Here is a 23,377-nt window from a genome sequence, read left to right on the forward strand (position 1 = left end):
ATTGTAGCCCTTTAAGACCCATCCACGTCGCCGTGCTTAACAGTCGGTCACAACGTGGCAAGATGGCACTGTGGATGGCGAGGATTATTCTCCCCCCCCCTCCTTTTATTAATTCCAAATTGGGTTCTGCTTCAGTCCATGTAAAGCTTTAATGAGTTACAAGGAGTAGCTGGAATTATTGCTGCGTTTTTAAAGAAATCTCCACAGTGAAAGGACTCTTTCGCAGATGGGTTTATGCCGTGGGTCTATTTTGTATTAATGGTCACTTCTGTTTCAACTTCATCTTGTTTCACGCTGTGAGTCTCTTTGCTCTCCCCCCTCCCTTCTTGAATTAAGTGGGTTTTTCCCCCCCTGTGCACGGTCTCTTGCTCTTTCCTTTTTAAATTGGAGGATCTTGCATTATATTTCTGAGCATTTCAGTCAGTGTCTTTCACATAGTTTCTCCTTCTTGCTCAGTGAAACTGGGAGGGGGGGGGAATGTTTCAAATTCCCAGAGAGTATTAGCCCAAGGGAATTAGACAAACAGCGCTATTGAATGCCTTCCTTCTCTTGCTCAAGAGAAAAGGCAGGTGTGTGTGTGTGGGGGGGGGTTAACTCCAAACTTTAGGGTGGCCGAACAACAAGAGGAAAGAGATGGCCCAGATAATATTTTTTAAAAATCCAGGTAAGTAGGTGGACCATTTGTGCAAAAGTCAAAAATTTGGCCTAATGGTCAGATCCCACCCACCCCCCCTCATTGTCATGGGTGCTGGGGACCCTGCAGAAGAAGCCGAGCCTGCAGAAAGAATTGTGCCCCTGCCACCTGCACCAGTGCCCCTGCCTCCTGCTGAAGAAGATCCAAGCCCCCCTGCCTCGCCCTCTCGGGTGGCTCGTGTGCGTGACCGCCTTCGTCGGGACCTCAGGGATTGGAGGAGGGCGGCACGCTCACAAGCAAGACGCTCCCTGAGCCCTGAGTGTTGAAAGGATTCTGGCCCTTCTAAGTGTGAGGATGCTTAAGTTTCGGCAGGATCCTGGCTGCTGCTCTGAGACAGCAATTAGCCCAAATGAGCAACAGGCAGCAGAGGGCTATATAGCTGTGGGCTTTGGGAGGAGGCTTTGTGGAAGCAACTAGTCACATACCTGACATCCTAGCATCCACTCCGGCTCTTGACTTTGGCTTTTGGATTCCTGACTTTGGCTTGGACCTCTGGACCCCCTGACTTCGGCTTCGGAACCTCTGACCTGTGATACCTGGATTACGATTCTGTTTTGGCGCCTTGGACCCACCTTGCTCACCAGTTGCAGACCCTGGACCGCCCCTGGACTTTGCCTGACTCAGCCCCAGCTCGTGACACTCATTACTGGATCTTTTGGGGAAGGGTATCTCTCTTCTTCTTTCCACCCAGTGATCTCTGTTTCACATGTGTAGCCAGTTCATACTAGAGGATGAGATTATCGAGCTCAGACCCAACTGTACAGTTTTTTCATTTCTCATGTGTAAACCAGCAGTCGCCAACCTTTTTGGCACCAGGGACCGGTTCTGTGGAAGACAATTTTCCCACAGGGTGGGGCGGGGGGGTGGGGGAGAATGCTTTCGAAATGATACAACTGTGCACTTTATTTCTGTTATTTGGTGTAGTGGTTAAATGTGCAGACTCTTATCTGGGAGAACCAGGTTTGATTTCCCACTCTTCCACGTGCAGCTGCTGGAATGGCCTTGGGTTAGCCATAGCTCTTGCAGAGCTGTTCTCGAAAGGGCAGCTTCTGGGAGAGTTCTCTCAGCCCCACCCACCTCAGAGGGTGTCTGTTATAGGGAAGGAAGGTAAAGGAGATTGTGATCCACTCTGAGACTTTTCGGAGTGGAGGGCATGGACCGGGGTTTGGGGACCCCTGGTGTAAACCATTCCCTTTACTTATTATGGTATGCCATGCTTTTTAGGCCTAGGATTACCAACCTCCTAGGCTTGCCAGCCCACAGGCTGGGTGGCGATCCCCTGGTTTTTCAGACTCCTTCTCACTGCCAGCCAGCTGGCCAGCGGGAGGTAGCCTCACTCCACAGTCACCATGTGCCTTTAAATCTTGACAGGCTTAGAAGAAGCTTGCAGTCTGCTTGTGTTTTAGAAGGTGTGGATGCCTTTAAATTTCAGCAGGATGAAAGCTGTATGGGGGTGGAATTAAGCAGGCAGAGCCACACGGCTCTTCCTGGTGAGTGTGTGAAGCCTGTGAGAAAAGAAGTCATTTGTATAGTAAAATGGATAGTAATAGCTAACAAGAGCCCCTAGACTGCTCCCTTACTTTTGTTTTCATGTGTCAGTCTGAAGAAGTTACTTGAAATACAGCGGATTGTTGCATTCAGCAACTCCCATGAATAAATTGCCCCAGTAAGATCACAAAAGTGCGGGCTTGCAAACTATGTGTTTATTTTGACTGCTTTGTGAGTGTGTGTGTCCCTTAATAAAGCCATGCTTAGAAATGCTACCCAAGCATGGCAAGGGACTTGTGGGGGGTATGAGAGATTTCACTTTCATTTAGTGGAAGTGCAGCTGCTGGGGAGCCTTTTGATGGCAAAAAAAAGGACAAGGAAATAAATGCTGTATTCAGGGGTACTGCTCTGATGTATGTTTGTTTGTTTGTTTTAGGGAATGAGAAAGTCTCTGGGTTCCACTCCCAAAGTCCCCTGGCATTTTCTGAGCTGGGCCTAGCAACCTACAACTTCCATATTGAGCCTAGAATTCTCCTGGAATTATAACTGATTTCCAAACTGCAGAGATCAGTTGCCCTGGAGAAAATGGGTGGATTCAGTGGATTCACATCCCTGCCAAGCTCCTCACCCTCTCCCAGACTCCACCCTAACCGAGCTCCACCTCCAAATTGCCAGGAATTTCCCAGCCCAGAGCTGACAACCCAACTTTTACCAGTTGTTGTGTTGGTCAGCCATAGAAGAGCTAGATTCAAGTCCATTAGAGACCAGCAAGAACTTGGAGGCATAAGCTGTCGAGAGTCAAAGCTCCCTTTATGAGATTTCAAAAGTCGAAACTCCCTCTCAAATGATGGGATCAGACGGTGGTAGCTGTATGGATTGCTTTCTTCCTATCCCATACACGGGCTTTTTTTGTAGCAGGAACTCCTTTGCATATTAGGCCACTCCCCCCCTGATTTAGCCAATTGTCCTGGAGCTTACAGTAGGCCCTGTAAGAAGAGCCCTGTAAGCTGTTGGAGGATTGGCTACATCAGGGGTGTGTGGCCTAAAATGCAAAGGAGTTCCTGCTACAAAAAAGCCATGCATATGTGGATCCATACATATGTGGCTTCAAAGCACAACCTTCTTCAGGTTTAGCCACATGGTCCCATCCAGCTACCAGAATTTGAAATCTGGAAGTGCTCGGTGTTATCAAAGATCAGGAGGCTCTTTACAAATTGCAGTGTCTTTGAGGTGGTGGCACCTTTCTCATGCCTTCCTGAAGGAGGCCTGTGAGACTCTGTCCCTTCCCTTCAGGCATACAGGAGGCTAGCTGGTCTGTGTAAGTTCTAAAGGGCTTCCGACTGTGAACATTTTGTGCACTGATTATTTTGAATTCTTCTGATTTCGGAATTTTGTTAATGGATGGCTTTTTAAAAAGGTTCCATTGTTGCATTCTGGTATTACTGTAAGCCTCTTGAAGGGGCGAAAGGGAAGGAGGGTTATTTTTGCTTTATTTATTACCGTTAAGTCGCAGCTAACTTATGGCTACCTTGTAGGGCAGAGGTGTTGAACTCATTTGTTTTGAGGGCCGAATCTGACATAAATGAGACCTTGAGGGGTCGGGCCATGTTGGGTTGGGTCGAGCCATGTTGGGCCAGGCCATGTGTGTACCTATTTAAGAGTAGGTAGCAGAGTTATACATTATATAAAGAACACAGACAAACACAAATATATATTTTTTAAAAAACTTAAAACATTAGCACCCATTGGACTTAAAGGTGCTTTCTTTGTATTTCTCCCATGGGAACCAGGGAACTGGGCAAAGGAAGCTCTGGCTCTCTCCTTCCTTCCTTAGGGACTGGGGTGGGTGGGAAGCCTCAGTCAATAGAAGGAAGAGAAGTTTGGCTCAGTAGCTCTGCTGTGTGATCGAGAGAGCCTGGCAAAGCAAGCTATTCCTCCCCCCTTCCTCCCCAAGGGAGGAGCCTCAGCCAATGGAGAAAATAGGGGGTTTGCTTTCTAGCTCCTGTGCAATTGAGCAAGCCTGGCAAAGCAAGCTGTTATGCAGAAGGAAGCAAGAGAGAGGGAGAAGGAAGCAGACGGCAGCCAGTTGCTCGGGGCCTGATAGGAGCCCTCTAGGGCCTGATTCAGCCCCCAAACTGCACGTTTGACACCCCTGTGTGGGGTTTTCAAAGGAAGAGATATTCAGAGGTAGTTTGCCATTTCCAACCTCTTTGTAGCAACCCTGGATTTCCTTGGTGGTCTCCCATCCAAAAGCAGTAGTTGCATCAATTTAATGTCTTCTAAATGAGAAGCCATCCTTCCCTGCCAGTAGGATTTTGGCGTTAGGTAATTGCTTCCTCTGTCCGTGTTCCTTAGGAACTGCAGTGTGATGTGTCCGTTGAAGAAGACAACAGGCAAGAATGGACTTTCACGCTGTATGACTTTGACAACAACGGCCGAGTCACACGGGAGGTAAGCAGGGTGAAGCTTCTTGAGCCACATGCCATGTTTTCTAACAGGAACCGTGGTTTATACTGTATATCCCATGGATGTATTGTACTTGTGACTGTGAAACATCTGATTGGCTGTGTTGGTATGATGTTATGGAATGTTCAGTTAGATCTTACTAATTCGAGGCAACCTTGGACAACTAAAGATTAGAAAGGCCGTTGTGCCAGGTAAAAAGTGAGGGTTCCCCTGTTTTGGGGGACTTCTATCTGCAGCCAGCCAGCTGACCGGCAGGGGAAATTCCACCTCCAAACAGTGCCATTACCCAGAAGTGATGCCATCACGTCAGGGATGTCACATGATCATGCTCTGGTTTAAGGGCAAAATTCTACGGTTTGAAGTGAGTTTTACCGTAGAGTTTTGCCCCCAAACCAGAGCAACCCCACACAGTGTCCCCAGTGTGATGACGTCTCTTCCGGGTGACATCACACCGCAGACATCCCAGAATGCTCCCCTGCCACAACAACAAGGAGACCTGGCAATTCTATTGGAAAGTGGAAGAGGAAAGAGCGGAAGATTCTGACAGAGGCGGCAAAGTAGGACAAAGCTAAAGAAGCAAGTAAGACAAAACAAGACGCTAATGTAACAGTGGCCTAGTTCCCATTGAGCTAGGAAATCTGTCTCTGGGCAGTACCAGAGACTCTAGATAGAGGGTTTCCTTGATTTGATGCACTTCCATGAAAACACAGCAGTCCCTGAGCAAAGGAAATTAGATGACAGGGAAAAGAGGCCTAGTTTGGCCTGCAGTCTAAAACAGTGTAGTCTTGACAGAGGTTTGTGGCCTCACAGAAGCCAATGGTTGGTGAAGCCAGTTGAAGAAAGAAGGGGCCAGGGAGAAGGTGAGAGTTTGTCTAGTGTACCAGCTGGGAACGCTGGACTAGATGCTTTGAACTGGATAAAAATTATGGTTACTAGGTCCTCCCCTGCTTCCGCTGTGTTGGGGAAAGAGCTCTCTGTCACTTCCAGTAGAAATTTAGAAGTGACCAGAAAACCCAGTAAAACTTAGGGGCGGGGGGCATGTCCTAGAGAATCACACCGACTTGATGTTGTTACTTCCTGGTTTGTGTCGGAAGTGCAAGCGCGCTGTTGGCATGACATCATTCCCCTTCCTCTCCCCCTCCCCCAGTTGTCAGCCAATGGCTGTGATCACACGCACTAAACAATGCACTTTCAATCCATTTTCAGTGCTCTTTCCAATTGGATTGTGCCCGTTCACACAAGTAAAATCCAGTTGGAAAGTGCATTGAAAGTGGATTGAAAGCGCATTATTTAGTGTGTATGATTGCAGCCAATAACTGACAACCCTGGTTCAAACTCCCATTCTACCATGGGTCTCGCCGGGGCGATTTGGACAGCCCATCACACTTTCTCAACCCAAACCAAGTTGCAGAATTGGTTGGGAGGATGAAATGGGAGGAGGGAGAACCACGTACGGTGCGTGGACTTCTTGGAGGAAAGATGGGATATACAATATTTGAAACGGTAGGGTGGGACTGTGTGAAGAAGAGTTGGTATTATACCCCTGCTTTTCTCTACCTGAAGGCATCTCAAAGTGGCTTGCAATCGCCTTCCCCTCCTCTCCCCACAACAGTCGCCTCGTGGGCTAAGAGCAGGGTTACCAGGCCCCCTCATTGTTCTGGTGGGGGGCACTTGGGGGGCATTCACAGGGTGGACAGGGATGCCACATGATGTGCTGACATCACCCAGAAGTGATGTCATTGCATCAGACGTAAGCAGTGAAGTGGCTAAGTTTGCAGATGACACTACATTGTTCAGGGTGGTGAGAACCAGAGAGGATGATGAGGCACTCCAAAGGGAACTGTTGAGGCTGGGCGAGTGGGCGTCAATGTGGCAGATGAGGTTCAGTGTGCCCAAGTGCAAAGAAATCCACGTTGGGGCTAAAAATCCTAGCTATAAATACAAGTTGATGGGGTGTGAACTGGCAAGAGAGTGACCACGAGAGAGATCTTGGGGTCGTGGTAGATAACTCACTGAAAATGTCGAGACAGTGTGCGATTACAATAAAAAAGGCCAACGCTGGGAATTATTAGGAAGGGAATTGAAAACAAATCAGCCAGCATCATAATGCCCCTGTATAAATGGATGGTGCGGCCTCATTTGGAGTACTGTGTACAATTCTGGTCACCACACAAAAAAGATATTATAGCATTGGAAAAAGTGCAGAAAAGGGCAACTAGAATGATTAAAGGGTTGGAACACTTTCCCTATGAAGAAAGGTTAAAACGCTTAGGGCCCTTTAGCTTGGAGAAACATTGACTGCAGGGTGACATGATAGAGGTTTACAAGATTATGCATGGGATAGAAAAGGTAGAGAAAGAAGTACTTTTCTCCCTTTCTCACAATACGAGAACTCGTGGACATTCAATGAAATTGCTGAGCAGTCGGGTTAGAACTGATAAAAGGAAGTACTTCTTCACTCAAAGGGTGATTAACACGTGGAATTCACTGCCACAGGAGGTGGTGTTGGCTACAAGCATAGACAGCTTCAAGAGGGGATTGGATAAACATATGGAGCAGAGGTCCATCAGTGGCTACTGGCCACAGCATATTGTTGGAACTCTCTGTCCGGGGCAGTGATGCTCTGTATTCTTGGTGCTTGGGGGGGGGGGGCACAGTGGGAGGGCTTCTAGCCCTACTGGAGCACCTCCTGGTGGCACTTGGGTTTTTTGGCCACTGTGTGATAGAATGTTGGACTGGATGGGCCACTGGCCTGATCCATCATGGCTTCTCTTATGTTCTTATGATGTGATATGCTTAAAACATTAACACTTGTTGGTCTTTAAGCTGTTTTCTTTGTATTTCTCCCATGGGATCCTGGGAACTGGGCAAAGAAAACTCTGGCTCTTTCCCTTCCTCCCCAGGGGATCAGGAGGGGGAGGAGCCTCAACATTTTCTCAATGGAGAAAATAGAGGTTTTGCTCCTTAGCTCCATTGTTATTGAGCAAGCCTTGCAAAGCAAGCTGGGATGCAGAAGGAAGCAAGAGCCAGTTGCTTGGAGACCTGATAGGAGCCCTTCAGGGGCCTGATTTGGCCCCTGGGCTGCATGTTTGACACCCCTGGTGTAGAGACTTAGCTGTTGGCAAGGAAAATGGTTCCGGTTTGACCATCCCAGAGGAATGAAGGCCAAAAAGTGATGGAACAGAATCTTAGCCTCCATCCATCCATCTCATGTACACAGAGGAATGTCTCCCTAATGAATGTGAATGTAAAATCTGCAGTTTTTAGTGTGAGGCCCCAAAGACATTCCTCTCACAGATCAGCCCTCCCAATAAGTTTGGCTGATAGCCATAAGGTGAAGACTTTTTTTTTCCTCCCTGCACTCCGTTATTGTTTTCTTGATTAGTGCTTGCCAGATGTATACATTGGCTCTGCTGGAAAGCCCTGCATTTCAAGGCGTTCAGAAAGTTCTGTCTGTGGAGGAGGGTCTTTGCTTCCGCCCACTCCCACAGCCGACTCGTCACTTGGTGTCAAAGCCGTCCAGGGATAGGTCCGTTTTGGTCACCAGTGAGCTCTTTGTTTTCTAGTTTTTGAATCCTTCCATGCAGGGGTCCTTGTGTCGAAAAAGAGGTGCCGGAGCGCATTAGCATAGGCCAAACACCCCTGATCTCATGAGAAGGTGTACCAAATTATATCAGCTCAGCATCTACCTTAAAAGGCTTCTTGAATTAGAATGGTCATAACGAAACCTTACTCTTGTCATGCGTTTAAAATTACTTTCTCCTGTGTGGCCACAGTGGCATGAGGAAGATTTCCATCTTATCTGCTTTATATGTTTGGGTTATTCCCCCCCCCTTTTTTTTGTATGGGGGAAATATTAGAAAGTTTGTCATATCTTAGATTTCAGCAAAATTCTCACAGGGGATTTGAACAACGGAGCCCAGAAACAAGTATTTTTACGGGGCGGGTAAGAAAGAAAGCGCAATCGAACTGAAGAGGTTCCAGAGCTGCGCTCTTGTGAGTTCCTGCCCAAAATGAGGCCTGATCTCATTACATATAAACAGTTGTTTGCTATCTCACATCAGGGATTAGCTGTTGGATAGCTAAGATAACAAAAACTGCTTGTTTTTGTAGGGATAAAACTCTTAATAGAAAAGATTCTCTAAACACAGCGTCGAAACAAAGCCTTTGCAAAGCTCTGCCCTTTTCTAGCCGAGCTCGCCCAATAGCGAGTGTCCTGTTCTGAAATTCTTTCCAGTGGTATTAGCTACGTCAGTCAATCATATTTATGGGCGCGGAGCCGTGGGCCAAGCTGTCAAATTATCCACTGCCCACCACGGGATTTAATTTCAAAGCAACGGAATGTAGCCGGTGGCTCTCAGCAGAGGCACGCAAGCAAGCCGGCATGGCCTCGAAGAACCTCGTTGGATAATCTTGGCGTCAGTAGCTTTGTGTACAAAAATAAAAGGCCAGGTCTAGCCCTCACTTTTTCAGAGCAGGCATTGTTAGTTCAGCAACCGAGCGCAGTTCAGGTCGGGGTGATTTGTCTATGAGCATCAGACTAGAAGGGGGTCCTCAGCTTTTTTTGAGCCTTTGGGCATCTTTGGAATTCTGAGTGAGGTGGGCGTGGCCCCAAAATGGCTACCGGAGGAGGTGGAGCCAGTCATAAAATGGTTGCCACAGCTGACGTTAAGCCACATAGTATAGAGCAGGGGTGGCTAAACTGTGGCTCAGGAGCCACATGAGGCTCTTTCACACATATTATGCGGCTCCCAGAGGTCGAGGAACTTAATGCAGACTTACTCTCAAGTCTTCCCTATGCCGGTCTTATGGGGACTGCTATTCCCATCTTTTGTTCTTTAAAAAGTCTCCTTCTAACATGGTCATGTTATATAGTGCATACTTGCGTATTTTATCTTTCTGTACAAAGAAAGTATTAAGAGCTTTCATAAAGACATGTGTGTAATATTTGTTCATGTCTTGCAGCTCTCGAATGTCTGATGTTTATTCTGTGTGGCTCTTAGCAAGTTTGGCCACCCTTGGTATAGATCCTTGTGCTGTGGTGGCAGTTGCAGCCAAAGCAACATTTTTTCAAAATCTGCCCAGCTCATCAAATCTCCACGGGCCAATCAAAAGCCTTGCTTTGGTGCCCATGGATACCACACTAGGGTGCCCAGTTATAAGGGGATCCTTGTGTGGGGCAGGGTTTTTTTTGTAGCGGGAGCTCCTTTGCATATTAGGCCACGCACCCGATGGAGCCAATCCTCCTGGAGCTTACAGCCAATCCTGGAGCCCTGGTGTGGGGAATTTGTAGTTTGTTTGTAGAAGACTCCCACCGTCCCCAGAAACTACAAGTTTTGAAAAGCGCTTCTAACACCTTTGTTTTCGCCTTGTGCCTGACTGGTGGCGCCCGCATGCAGTCCCATGTTCACAGACATAAACCTTTGGTTCCACCTTCCAGCTCCTTTTTCTTCTTTTAAAAATCCCTCCGGAAAAAGAGACACCACTTGAGCACGTAAGGGATTGCGTAAGAGGCTGTTGACAAACTACGGTATTGACTGTGGGTGGAGGGTGGGCATGCATGGGGAAAGAGCATAAGTGTTCCAGCAGTGCTCACAACCAATCAGGGCTCACAACCAGTCATTCCCCGTCCTAGCCTTTGTGAGAAGGTCTTTTGGAAGGTCTTAAAGGCAGAAGATGTATCCAGTATCCAAGATTCTTCTAAGAGAGGCCAGTGTGTGGACACAGGAATGTAGTTCTGGCTGGCTTGGCGTCAGGGGTGTGTGGCCTGATATGCAAATAAGTTCCTGCTGGGCTTTTTCTACAGAAAAGTCCTGTGCAAAAGAATGGTGACGTCAGGGAGTGTGACCTGATATGCAAATGAGTTCCTGCTGGGTTTTTTCTACAAAAAAACCCTGTTTAAATCAGCTTTGCAAGTACAGCTGCAACAGTTAATCCCCCCCCTCCCAAAAAATAATTTTACTACCCTTTTCCCAATTTTTTTTTATTAGGCTGCATACCCCTACATTTGTTTTTTGTGGTAGCCTAAATAAAAAAAACTGTAAAGCTTCGCTGTCTGGGTTACCTTTAGATAGCGGTCACTCGCCAAAGGTGACCAAATGAATAATTATTGTATTTACAAGTCTGCTTCAGAGTTCTTACTAATCTGGTGAATACTGTTACGTAGAAAACAGTTCAGAGTTGTGGGCCTCCCTTCCCCGCCTCCCACATGGCATTTCCAAAAGGACACTTAGAGCATCCAAATAAATAACTAGAAGAAATGCAAGATGGTATACAAACTGTCTTGTTGTCTGTCTGAACTAAAGTGACCCGAAATTTTAAAGAGGGGTTCGTGCGTGATTTTTTCTTTTTTTACCAGTGCGCAATGACAAATCTCCATGAAAGTTTTCAAATTCCATCTCAGAAGGAAAATGCTTTGGTTTCTGGCAATATTCTTTTAAGAATCTTCTGAACATAATGTGACTCTGATTCTGTTTTTTTGAGATGTCTCTCTCTCTCTCTGCTTTTTATGCCTTTTTGCCATTCCAGTTTAGATCTAGGCACACTTCTTTTTTTTTTAATTGCTAGCGGCACGTCCTTGGGAGCATAATTAGCGTGATGGCCAAATTATGAAATTAGTATCCCGTCGTTGCGCTTAAAACTCTGCCGTTAATGTTTGGAGTGAGACGGAGCTGCTGACAGCCCCTTTTTGGCATGCGGGGAGATAACTGTCTGTGCTGTAATGTGGATATTACAAAACTTGGCAAATATTATTTTTCTCATTGTTGTCTCACTATAAAGGCCGGGGGGTGGGGGGTTTCTCTAGAGAACTTTGACAACTGCCCTGTAATTAACTTCGTATGGATGGTAAGAAAGAGAATTAGAATAGAGCAGGCAGCTTTGTGTTTTCCCTTGCTGTATATTTAGGCCTCTTTCCTCTTGCTTCCCCCTAGCTTTGTCCCAGTTCAGTCTTAGGCAGGGGTCGTTTTGTAGAAAAATAGGTGGTGGAGCTCATTAGCATTATTCATTAGCATATGCTGCCCCCCCCCCCAGCCAGAAGCAACCCGATGCAAGAAAGGAGAGCCCCGGGGGAACGAGGCACTCCTAATCTAGGGATTGCTATGCAGCTGCACCTACTATGCGCCCCCTCGCCCAGATTGCCCGGAGATTTGGGCTGGGTTGCCATCAATATGCAGATGACACCCAGCTTTATCTACTAATGGACAGCCGGCCCGCCTCCGCCCCAGAGAACCTAGACCGGGCTCTGCAGGCTGTTGCAACGTGGCTTAGACTGAGTGGGCTGAAGTTGAACCCAGCGAAGACAGAGGTTCTCTATGTGGGTCGTGGCACTCTGGGGAAGGAAATATCTCTCCCGGCCTTTGACGGGGCGCCTCTGAAGACGGCGCAACGGGTAAAGAGCCTGGGTGTTTTACTGGAGCCTTCATTATCAATGGAGGCCCAGATAACAGCCACTGCCAAGTCAGCATTTTTCCATATGAGGCGGGCGAGGCAGTTGGCTCCTTTCCTAGAGCGTCAGGACCTAGCAATGGTGATCCATGCGACGGTCACCTCAAGACTGGACTACTGTAATGCTCTCTACATGGGGCTGCCTCTGTGCCGGACCCGGAAGTTGCAGCTAGTGCAGAATGCGGCGGCCAGGCTGCTACTTGGTCTCCCAAGATGGGAGCATATACGGCCGGGGCTGCACGGACTGCACTGGCTTCCAATTGTATACCGGATCCAGTACAAAGTGCTGGTCATTACCTTTAAAGCCCTATATGGCCAAGGACCGACTTACCTGAGGGACCGTTTCTCCCCATATGAGCCCCAGAGAGCACTGAGGTCAGCAGGAAAAAACAGATTGACTATCCCTGGGCCAAAAGAAGTTAAACTTCAAAACACCCGCACTCGGGCCTTTTCCGCCGCGGCCCCACACCTCTGGAATCAGCTCCCAGAGGAAGTGCGGGCCCTGCGGAACTTAGACCAGTTCCGCAGGGTCTGCAAGACCACCCTCTTTAAACAGGCGTTTATCAAGGACTGAATTATGGGTGCACAACAAAGGAAACGCCAAAATGGTCTGGTCTAGGGATCCACCACCACTACACCATCTGACAGACATAGCGTCAAATGAATAATGTTTGCTGCCAGACTTAATAGTGTTAGATTTAGAAATGTTTTATTTAATTATTGATTGGTTTTAATGTGATTTTAATGTCTTATTATTGTATTGTTCACTTTTAAATGTTGTTAGCCGCCCTGAGCCTGCTTTAGCGGGGGAGGGCGGGATACAAATAAAATTTTACCTTACCTTACCTATCTTACTATTCATTGGGCAAGGTAGGTGGGGAGGAAGAGGGGGAACCTTCAGAAAGGTTCAGGAGCTGCACTCCTGTGAGCTCCTGCTGAATCTGAGGCCTGACTCTAAGCTCCAGGAGGATTGGCTACATCAGGGGTGTGTGGCCTAATATGCAAAGGAGTTCCTGCTAGAAAAAGAAAAGCCCAGGGTAGAATTATCCAAAGCCATCAAGAACCCACTCATTCCAAGCATAGTTTCCTCTAAGCTGCGCTAGGGGGGCACTGGCCTCCAAAATTTCAACAAGCAGATCAGGAATTTCTGCTTCTACCCTCGAGAAAGCATTGGAAACAATAGAGGATGAGGCACCTTCTTCTGGGGCCCATAGAACTGGACCCCCTGGTCCAATCGTTTTGAAGCTCGGGGAAGCTTTTGAGGAGAGGCACCAGCAGCTATGCTGCACATTTTGGTGCCTCTACCTCAAAAAAACAATAGCCCCCACAGAGCTCTTTTCTGCAACTAGATTCAATAGGTTTGCCAGGTCTGATTCAAGAAATATCTGGGGACATTCGGGGTGGAGCCAGGAGACTTTGGGGGGTGGGGGTGGAAAAATACATAAAAAATCAAAAATACATAAACCAAACCCCCAAGCGCCAATACAATTCCAGGTTTCCAAGGAATACGTAAAGAATATTCAACACTCAAAACAACGGCAAGCAGACGTCAAAATGAAATAGTTGGTCATTCTCTTCAGAAGGAAGGAAGTGGTATCGATTTATTTTTTATTTATGCTTCTTGCTGACCACTCCCTCTCATCACATTAAAAGTCTTACAGCACTTCAAAGACTAACAGCACTGGGGAGGCATAATATTTTTTTTTGTATTTTTGTATTTGTGTGTGTGTTTGCACCTGTAAGTCATGTCGACCCTTGGTGACTGACCCCTACTGGAGGCCTGGAGGATGTTCAAAGAGGTGGCTGAATAGAGCCTGCTCCTGCCTCCCGACTGGATATTTCAAGGAAGACTCCCATCCAAGTACTACCTACAGTCGACCCTGTTTAGCTTCCGAGATCTGATGAGATTGGGTTTGCCTGGGCTGTCCAACTCAGGGCAGTGGGGGGCATAATTTTTTTGAAACATAGACACGCACAGAAGAAGAAATAATGAACAGTGCAATGTTGGGTGCTGTAAATTCTGAAAACCTCAGACATTCTGCAGTTCTCTTGGTCTTGGCGCCCCCCCCCTCCCTAAATCTGCTATATGGGAGTAATAACTTTCCTTCCGTGCAGGGCTGTTGAAAGGATTATGGACAGAAAGTATGTTAATAATACTTGGAATATTTCTTCCCGGTATTTCCGAAGTCATTTCACGGAACGGATTTGGCTTTGCTATTTCATCATTTTCTTTGCTAGCCTGGTGCTCTCTTCCTTTACGACAGACATGTGCGTTCTGATCAGAGATAGGAAAAAATCCCAATAACGACTCCTTTGGGGAGTTGGATGGAGACGGGATGTCCCGGAGGAAGAATGGAACTTTCTGGCCTACCCCACCCAGGGCAGTCCATATAGGGTTGCCAACCTCCAGGTGGGACCTGGACATCTCCTGGAATTACAACCGATCTTCAGATGACAGAAATCAGTTCCTTTGGAGAATGGACTGCGCATCACTTTACCCCACTGAGGTCTGTCCTTTCCCCAAATCTCCCTCGGTCCAGACTCTACCTTCACATCTCTGGGAATTTACCAATCTGGAGCTGACAGCTGAATCAATGAGTTGCTACAAAATACTGTTCCTGGAGGATTGGGACCTTCAGGGATGACACGAGCAAGGTCATGCAAGCAAGACAGGGGAATTGTTGGCGATTACCAGTTTATTCTGGATCCAGCTGTTTGTATTTTTGGTCCACTGTCTTTTGCCAGGGCTTTTTTTCCCCAGCAGGAACTCCTTTGCATATTAGGCCACGCCCCCTGATGTAGCCAATCCTCCAAGAGCTTACAGGGCTCTTAGCACAAGGCCTCCTGTAAGCTTCAGGAGGATTGGCTTCCTTGGGGGGATGTGGCCTAATATGCAAAGGAGTTCCTGCTGCAAAAAAAAGCGCCATCTTTTGCATTTGGCGTGAATTCACAGTCAGCCAAAGAACTTTCTGGGCCATCCTATCACAACTTTCGCAGCTTAACTGTCTGAAAGAAAAATATTGAGAACAACAGTTGTGTAACACTTGGGTTTTTTTTAAAAAAAAAATCGAGTTGTCACCCAGCCACACGCAAGAAGAATGAACTTTCGGGGGCTTGATAGAGAAACCGGTAGACTGCAGTTTGTAGGGTCACAATGGAGGACAGGAGGTGGGGGCAGCTTGAGATAAAACTAGATGTCAGAGAGGTCACAGATCTCTGTTAGTCTTTTAAGACTAATTACAGACTCACACACTCTGGATTCAGATTGGGACCACACAGAGAGGATGGGGGGGGGGAAGCTGCCCTTCCACTCCCCCTAATTGAAACCATCCCAACATTCTCCCTTGCTATTATTAGTTCTCGAAAAGAAGAGGGATGTGGCTCCACCTTTTTTTTGTTCTTTAAAAGGATTTAATGGGTGCAGTTGGGGGCTGAAGATCTCTTAGGGTTGCCAATTCCAACTCTGGAAATATCTGGGGACTTTGGGGGGTGGAGCCAAGAGCAAGGGTGTGGCAAGCACGATTGAATCCAAAGGGAGTTTTGGCCGTCACAATTAAAGGGACTGTGAGCCAGTTTGACGTAGTGGTTAAGTGCACAGACTCTTATCTGGGTGAACCGGGCTTGATTCCCCACTCCTTCACTTGCAGCTTCTGGAATGGCCTTGGGTCAGCCATAGCTCTTGCAGAGTTGTCCTTGAAAGGGCACCTGGGGAGAGCTCTCTCAGCTCCACCCACCTCACAGGGTGACTGTTGGGGCGGGGGGGGGCGTGGAAGATAAAGGAGATTGTGAGCCACTCTGAGATTCGGAGTGGAGGGCAGGATATAAATCCAATATTCTATTCCAATATCTATGCTCCTTTTAAATACCTTCCCTTCATTGGAAATAATGGAGGATGGAGATGCCTTCTTTTGGGGCTTATAGAATTGGACACCCTGGTCCAATCTTTTTTAAACTTTGGGGGGGGGGGGGGTTGAATAGAGGCACCAGATGCTATGCTGAAAATCTGGTGTCCCTGCCTCAAGAAACAGCCCCCGCCCAGCCCCAAATACCCACAGATTGATTCTCTGTTATACCCATAAGGGGGGGAGGAGCAGGCCACCAGTCTGCCTAGGGCGCCATGTACTCTCGGGTCGGTGCTGCCTGGAAGGAAATGTGACATTGCCCCAGTGGCCACCGTAACATCACCAAAACCTCTGCAGCAGTCTTGTCAAAGAGACACTGGAGGGAGCAGTAGCTCTCTGACTCCTTTCAGCTCTAGGTTCAAGTCCTTTAGCACCTTAGAGATGAAGGTTTTTCAAGGTATAAAGCTCATTCCTTAAAAACCTGACTGGTCTGTATAGCGCTACTGGGCTCTAATCTAAGTCTTCTCCTGAAAACCAATTCGGCTACATATACGCAGCTGCCTCGTACTGAATCAGACCTTTGGTCCATCGCAGTCAATATGGTCTGCTCGGTCGGGCAGTTGCTGTCCAAGGTGTCAGGTTGAGGTCTTTCGCATCACCTACTGCCAAGTCCTTTAATTGGAGTGGCCGGGGATCGAACCCAAGATCTTCTGTGTACAAAGCTGATGTTCTTTCACTGAGCCACGGCCCCTCCCTTCCCCAGAGCAATACTCCCTCTAAGCCTTGTGAGCAAAAATTCTACTTCGTGATCTTCGTGAGAGCCTGTTTAGCGTAGTGGTTAAGTGTGCAGACTCTTATCTGGGTGAACCAGGTTTGATTCCCCACTCCTCCACTTGCAGATGCCGGAATGGCCTTGGGTCAGGCAAAGCTATTGCGGCAGTTGTCCTTGAAAGGGCAGCTGCTGTGAGAGCCCTCTCAGCCCCACCCACCTCACAGGGTGTCCGTTGTGGGAGGGAAGATAAAAGAGATTGTGACCGCTCTGAAACTCTGAGATCCGGAGTATAGGGTGGGATATAAATCCAGTATCTTCTGTTGGCATTAAAGTTGTGAGCTACTGCATAAATTAGTTTGCTCTGAGGTCATTCTTCCTGAGCTAAGGAAAAATGTGCGAGCCAGACACTAAAAAATTGTGAGCTAGCTCACCCTAACTCATCTTATATTGTTTTAGATTGTTATTTTATATTACTGTATAACCTAATTGTTTTAAACCCTATATTGTATAACTTATTGAAATGTTGTTAGCCGCCCTGAGCCTGCCTAGGCGGGGAGGGCGGGATATAAATAAAATTTATTATTATTATTATTATTATTATTATTATTATTATTATTATTATTATTATTATTATTATTATTATTATTATTATTATTATTATTATCTTAGAGGGAACACTGCCCCAGAGTTGTCCCTGCTTCCTTTCAGAGTCTTTGCTTCCCTCTCAGAAATTTCTGTTGTAACTATCAGCTGGTTTATACGTTTATTCCTTTAAAGTGTTTTTCTTTCGCACATGAACTCACATGAAGCTGTCTTGGTGAAGCTGGTTTGGTGTAGTGGCTAAGTGCATGGACTCTGATCGGGAGAACCAGCTTGATTCCCTACTCCTCCACATGCAGCTCGCTAGGTGTCCTCTGGTCAATCCCAGTTCTCTCAGAGCTCTCAAGCCCCACCTATCTCACTGGGTGTCTGTTGTGGGGAGAGGAAGAGAAATGAGATGTAAGCCACTCTGAGTGAAGGGTGGGGTATCAATCCAATCTCCCTCTCCTCCTCTTCATCTGAATTAGAACATTGGTCCATTAGGGTCAGTATTGTCAAGTCTGGTGTAGTGATTAAGTGCGCGGACTCTTATCTGGGAGAACCGGGTTTGATTCCCCACTCCTCCACTTGCAGCTGCTAGAATGGCCTTAGGTCAGCCACAGCTCTTGTAGGAGTTGTCCTTGAAAGGGCAGCTTCCGGGAGAGCTCAGGGTGTCTGTTGCGGAGGGGGGGAGGTAAAGTAGATTGTGACCGATCTGAGACTCCTGAGTAGAGAGTGGGATATAAATCCAATATCATCATCATCTAATGTCATCATCATCAGACAGGCTGAAGCACTCCAGGGTCTTGGATGGAAGCCTTTCAAATCACCTGCAGCCTAGTCCTTTTAACTGGAGATGTCAGGGATTGAACCTGGGACTTTCTGTATGCCGAGCAGATGCTCTACCACTAAGCCACTGTACCTTCTCGGATGCAGGGAGGCAAAAAAGCGCCACAACCCAGTCTCAAGTGGATGAGTTATCATCGTTCAAGATTAAAATACACAAACTGCAAATTTAAAACCACTCCAGATGTAAACCTAGAAGCCTTTAAAATGCACAGGGTGAACAAACTCGCAGACTGTCCTTCTCACGCAGGGCTGTGCCGATTTCCTGTTTCGTTCCAGTTTGATTGTATGTGCCACCGTGGATACCGAATGCTAGTCTTCTGCAGCTCTTCCCAAGCTTCTGCTGGCCTTAAAATGGGATGTTGAACAAACTGGACCAATCAGCAGTTGCCATTTGCAGGCCAAACTGCCTAAGAAAAAGACATCCTTGCTCACACAGTCAGGGCTTTTTTTTGGAGCAGGAACTCCTTTGCATATTAGGCCACAGCCCCCTGCTGCAACCAATCCTCCAAGACAGGGATGGCCAAACTGTGGCTTGGGAGCCACGTGTGGCTCTTTCACACATGTTGTGTGGCTCTCACCACCCCGTCAGCCAGCTTGGAGAAGGCATTACTTACTTTAAATCTCTTCGCCAAGGCAAGCCAGCTGACAGCGTGGAGAATGCATTCAAAGTTAAAGTTGCTTTCTTTCTACTTCTCCCTTCTTCCCCATCCCAACTATTTCCTTCCTCCCTCCCTCCCTCAAACATCTGATGCTCATGTCTTGCAGCTCTTAAACATCTGGTGTTTATTCTATGTGGCTGTTACATTAGGCACGTTTGGCCACCCCTGCTCCAAGAGCTTACAGGGCTCTTCTTACAGGGCCTACTGTAAGCTCTTGAAGGATTGGCTACCTCAGGGGTGTGCAGGGCTTTTTTTTTGTAGCAGGAACTCCTTTGCATCTGAGGCCACAGCCCCCTGATGTAGCCAATCCTCCAAGAGCTTACAGGGCTCTTAGTACAGGGCCTACTGTAAGCTCCGGGAGGATTGGCTACATCAGGGGTGCATGACCTAATATGCAAAGGTGCTCTTGTTGCAAAAAAAGCCCTGCTTACAGTATTATCCTGGCCCCATTATCCTGTGCCCAAGATTTATCTGGAATAACACTGGGGGGCAGGGGTTAACAAATTCAGCCAGGATTCTAAGCCTCCGACGGAAAACTGCGTGAATGCGACCTTACTATATGTGTTGCAAGATTAGGAAAAATCCCCATAAACATGGTGCAGTTGGGTCGTGAGAGTAGCTTTCTCCATAAAACATAACGAGGTGAAAAACGCACAGCAGTTAATACTTTCTCACCTTGGAAAAAAATAGGAACTGCAAACTTGGTTTTCACAAGTTTGTGGCCTGAGTGCTCCAGATGGCATCTTGACAGGTCTGCTGCTTCGGTGGCATAGCCGTGCTTGGCACCAATTGTGGGCACCTGCCGGCAAGCAGAAATCTTGCACCAGCCAGACCTCAGATTCAGCAGGAGCTCACAGGAACGCAGCCTCTGTACCTTTCTGAGGGCTCCCCCTCTTCCTCCCCGCCTACCTTGTCCATTGAATAGTAGGTGCAGCTGCATAACAATCCCTGGATTAGGAGAGCGGGCAGCCACCAGGGGCTTTGCCACACCCCCAGCAGCCCTCATTAACCCCTGGAGAAGCCCACACCACCCTTCCCCCACTTCTTATGTGATTTTGGGCAGCGGGTGGCTTGCTGGCTTTTTTGACTGGGGGTGGGGGTGGGGTGGCCCAGGAGAGCCCCAGGCAAGCGAGGCCTGTTTGGGCAGGCTGGAACTCTAGCCAGCCCAAGCAGGCCTCGCTCACCTGGGGATCTCCTTTCTCGCATCGAGTTGCTTTTGGCTGCAAGGGTGAGGAGCGGCATATGCTAATGAGCTCTGCCACTTTTTTTTTTTTTTTTTTTTACAAAATGACCCCTGGCGCCAGACATCTCTGTGTGAATATCTTCTTGGCTCCAAATTGCACAGTCAGTTCCTAGACTTTCTTCTTTTCATGTGGGCAGTTTGAATTTAGGCATTCTGCATTGTTTGCACATAGGCCTTTTGGAAACAAGATGCCCGTATACACTGTAAGTCTTGGAGATGGAGCAGATGCCTGTGGTGGGTGGAACCATGCGGCCCCAATGACATGCAGACCACATTCGTGTGCAGAATCTGTATGCTTAAAATTGCTGCTTATCACATCAGGGCCCTCTCAGTTGTGGCCCCTACTCTGACGAATGCAATCTCAGATGACTGCAGGGCAGGCAAAGCTGAATTATTTAGGTCAGAGGGTCACCATGTGTTTGGGCTGTTTTAATCAGGTACTTGATGATGGGAAAAGGCCTAAGACCCTGGAGAGCCACTGCCAATCTGAATTCCACACTTCTGTTCCTCTCTGGAGCAATTGCTAGCTGCTCTGCGTCGCCATTTTGCGGCGGGGCAACCCATGATTTGCCACGCCTCAGCGTAAACCTGAAAACACGGCAAATCGCGGGTTGCCTCGGTGCAAAATGGCGGCGTGGAGCAGCTGGTTCAAAATCACTAGCTTGCTCCGGAGAGGAACGGAAGCCTGGCACGGAGCAAGTTTAGTGCGGATTCAGCCTAAGTGTGTGTTGGGATGATGGAAAGAGGGGGCGCATGATGTGGCATCACAATCAGCTCATAGGGCAACTGTTGGTTCCGTCTGAGGCTCTCCGGCAAGACGAGGTGCCTACGGCCAGATAGCAACAAAGTCAATTGCCGCGGCCCAAATTATTTCAGCACAGTCTGTGAAGCAGAGAACTTTCTGGCCCAATGAGTTAGAAAACAGATTGGCGTTTCAGAGGGAGATGAGTCGCCCCTCGGTTGCCGCCATTTCTGTACAAGTTTTTCACAACAGGGGTTGCCCTTTCGCTTTGGCGTCTTGTTACAAAAGCTGCTGTCTTGGTTGATGGAGTTTTTGATAAGCCGGGGGAGGTTTTTGAGAGTGGGGCGAGAACAGAAGAGCCGTGAAGAACGCTTAGGTGGTCACCTCTCACTTATCAAGCGCTCGTGCCTTGATGTAGACTTTCCCGCCGGCTTTCTTGATATTTTTGTCAAGAGGGTGGGTATAAGCTGTCAGCGGACTTCGGTTGATAGGGAAAGAGGGAGGGAAAAATAAGTCCACCTGGTGCGTTTGGAGCAGAGGCTGAAGAAAAGGGCCAGTGGGATAACTGGACACTGACAAATGTGTTTTCTCTCGGCATCAACAGACATCTGGACTCATCCTGTTCACTTCAATTATAGCTCGCAGTGGCATTCAAACCTTTATGGATTTTAATTAACCTGCCGTGCTAAGCTAGAAGGCCTGAAGTCTTATCTCCTTGAGAGCCTGTCGCTCGGACTTTTCCTTTCAGCACACTGCACAAAACCGGGTTCTGTCAAATAACTCAATGCCAGAGGTGGCCTGACTTTGAGTTTTACTGTTTTTGGTATAAAATGTATCCGTTCCTTTAGAAGAGAGGTAGGAGAGGTCATTGGGAAGCGCTATTTGGCCTTTTTGTTATTCCTTTCTGAACCCTTGATTGCCGATAAGCGGGAAGAAGTATTTGGGAAGGATGGCAGCCAGTCTAGTGGAGTGCTTGAGGGACCAAGCTGTTACCAGAAGATCCGGACATCCCTGAACTCGTTGGTTTGTTCAAAGTAGTGGTACTCACTCCATGGCTCATGGAGAGCCACGTCCGCAATTACCATCAGCCAAATGAGCCACATTTGTTTCCATCCCTGGGACGAGGTCTGCACTTCAGGGAAGAAGATATTGGATTTATACCCCGCCCTTCACTCTGAATCTCAGAGTCTCTGAGTGGCTCACAATCTCCTTTACCTTCTTCCCTCACAACAGACACCCTGTGAGGTAGGTGGAGCTGAGAGAGCTCTGACAGAGAGCTATGGCTGACCCAAAGCCATTCCAGCAGCTGCAAGCGGAGAAGTGGGGGATCAAACCTGGTTCTCCCAGGTAAGAGTTCGCGCATTTAACCAATACACCAAACTGGCTTGTGGCTTACCCATTCCTCTGACAGCAGTTGTTTCCAAGTTGGAACCACCTGCCAACCAGAAGCCCCACTAGACAAAACATGGAGTAGGTTCCCCATTGGGGAACAGCACTTAGAAGAGCTATGAGTGGCATGTCAAAAGAGCCAGTTTGGTGCAGTCGTTCAGTGTGCAAACTCTAATCTGGGAGAGCCTATTTGATTCCCCACTCCTCCACATGTCAATCCCAGTTCTCTCAGAGCTGCTCTATGACAAGCAGTTCTCTCAGAGCTCTCTCAGCCCCACCTACAGCACCTTACAGGGTGTCTGTTGTGGAGAAAGGACGGGAAAAGAGATTGTAAGCCACTCTGGCGGGGAGTGAAAGGCGGGGGTATAAATCCAATCTCCTCCTCCTCCTTCGAGCCATGTGTGGCTCACAAACCACTGAGCGTGTATCGCTGGTCTAAGGCAAGATGGAGTCTCCCCATCTTGCAATACAAGGATAACATTTACCTTCAGGGTTACCAGCTCTCGGTTGGGAAATACCTCGAGATTATGGGGGCGGAGCCTGAGTCCAACAGGTTTGGATAGGAGAGGGACTAATGCCATAGAGTCCACCTTCCAAAGTGGCCATTTTCTCCAGGAGAACAGATCTCTGTTACCCGGAGATCAGTTGTAATAGCGGGAGATCTCCAGCTGCCACCTGGAGGTTGGCAACCCTACTTGCTTTACAAGGGTGGTTGTGAAGACAACATTCAAATACTGTCGTTGAAGTGGTTCAAATGCTTGAAAGTGCTGGATAAATGCTAAGCAGCAGGGCCCATTTCGTAGCAGGAGCTCCTTTGCATATTAGGCCACACACCCCTGGTGTAGCCATTCCTCCAAGAGCTTACAAAAAAGAGCCCTGGAAGCTCTTGGAGGATTGGCTACATCAGAGGGCGTGGCCTAATATGCAAAGGAGCTCCGGCTACGAAATGACCCCTGCTAAGCAGTATTCATGCTCCGCATTTCTGCTAGGTATGACTGTACGAGCAGCAACTTAATTTCTGTTGGATATACTCACACAATCATCCCTGCAAAAGTTACGTAAATATCAACCCCCTCCCCCCTCTTTTACATACCATTTCCCATTTCACAGGATTAATTCACAACCGGCATGTAAATGTGTCTCTTTACGCTAGCATTAGCTCTTAATTGGCAGGTTCAGCCTTTTAACAAAGCCGGGCTTAGGTATTT

At 47.8% G+C, this 23,377-nt stretch overlaps 1 protein-coding gene across 1 annotated transcript in view; it reads left to right on the plus strand.

Annotated features, from left to right (window-relative positions):
• The window catches only part of NKD1 (NKD inhibitor of WNT signaling pathway 1), a 217,858-nt gene that overhangs the window by 186,232 nt on the left and 8,249 nt on the right, over positions 1 to 23,377 (plus strand). The window contains exon 6 of the mRNA XM_060254353.1: positions 4,538 to 4,633. Within this exon, the coding sequence (XP_060110336.1) occupies positions 4,538 to 4,633 (96 nt within the window). The remainder of the gene's footprint in view (positions 1 to 4,537; positions 4,634 to 23,377) is intronic.

The sequence above is a fragment of the Heteronotia binoei genome, chromosome 14 (assembly GCF_032191835.1).
Source record: "Heteronotia binoei isolate CCM8104 ecotype False Entrance Well chromosome 14, APGP_CSIRO_Hbin_v1, whole genome shotgun sequence".
Taxonomy (NCBI): Eukaryota; Metazoa; Chordata; class Lepidosauria; order Squamata; family Gekkonidae; genus Heteronotia; species Heteronotia binoei.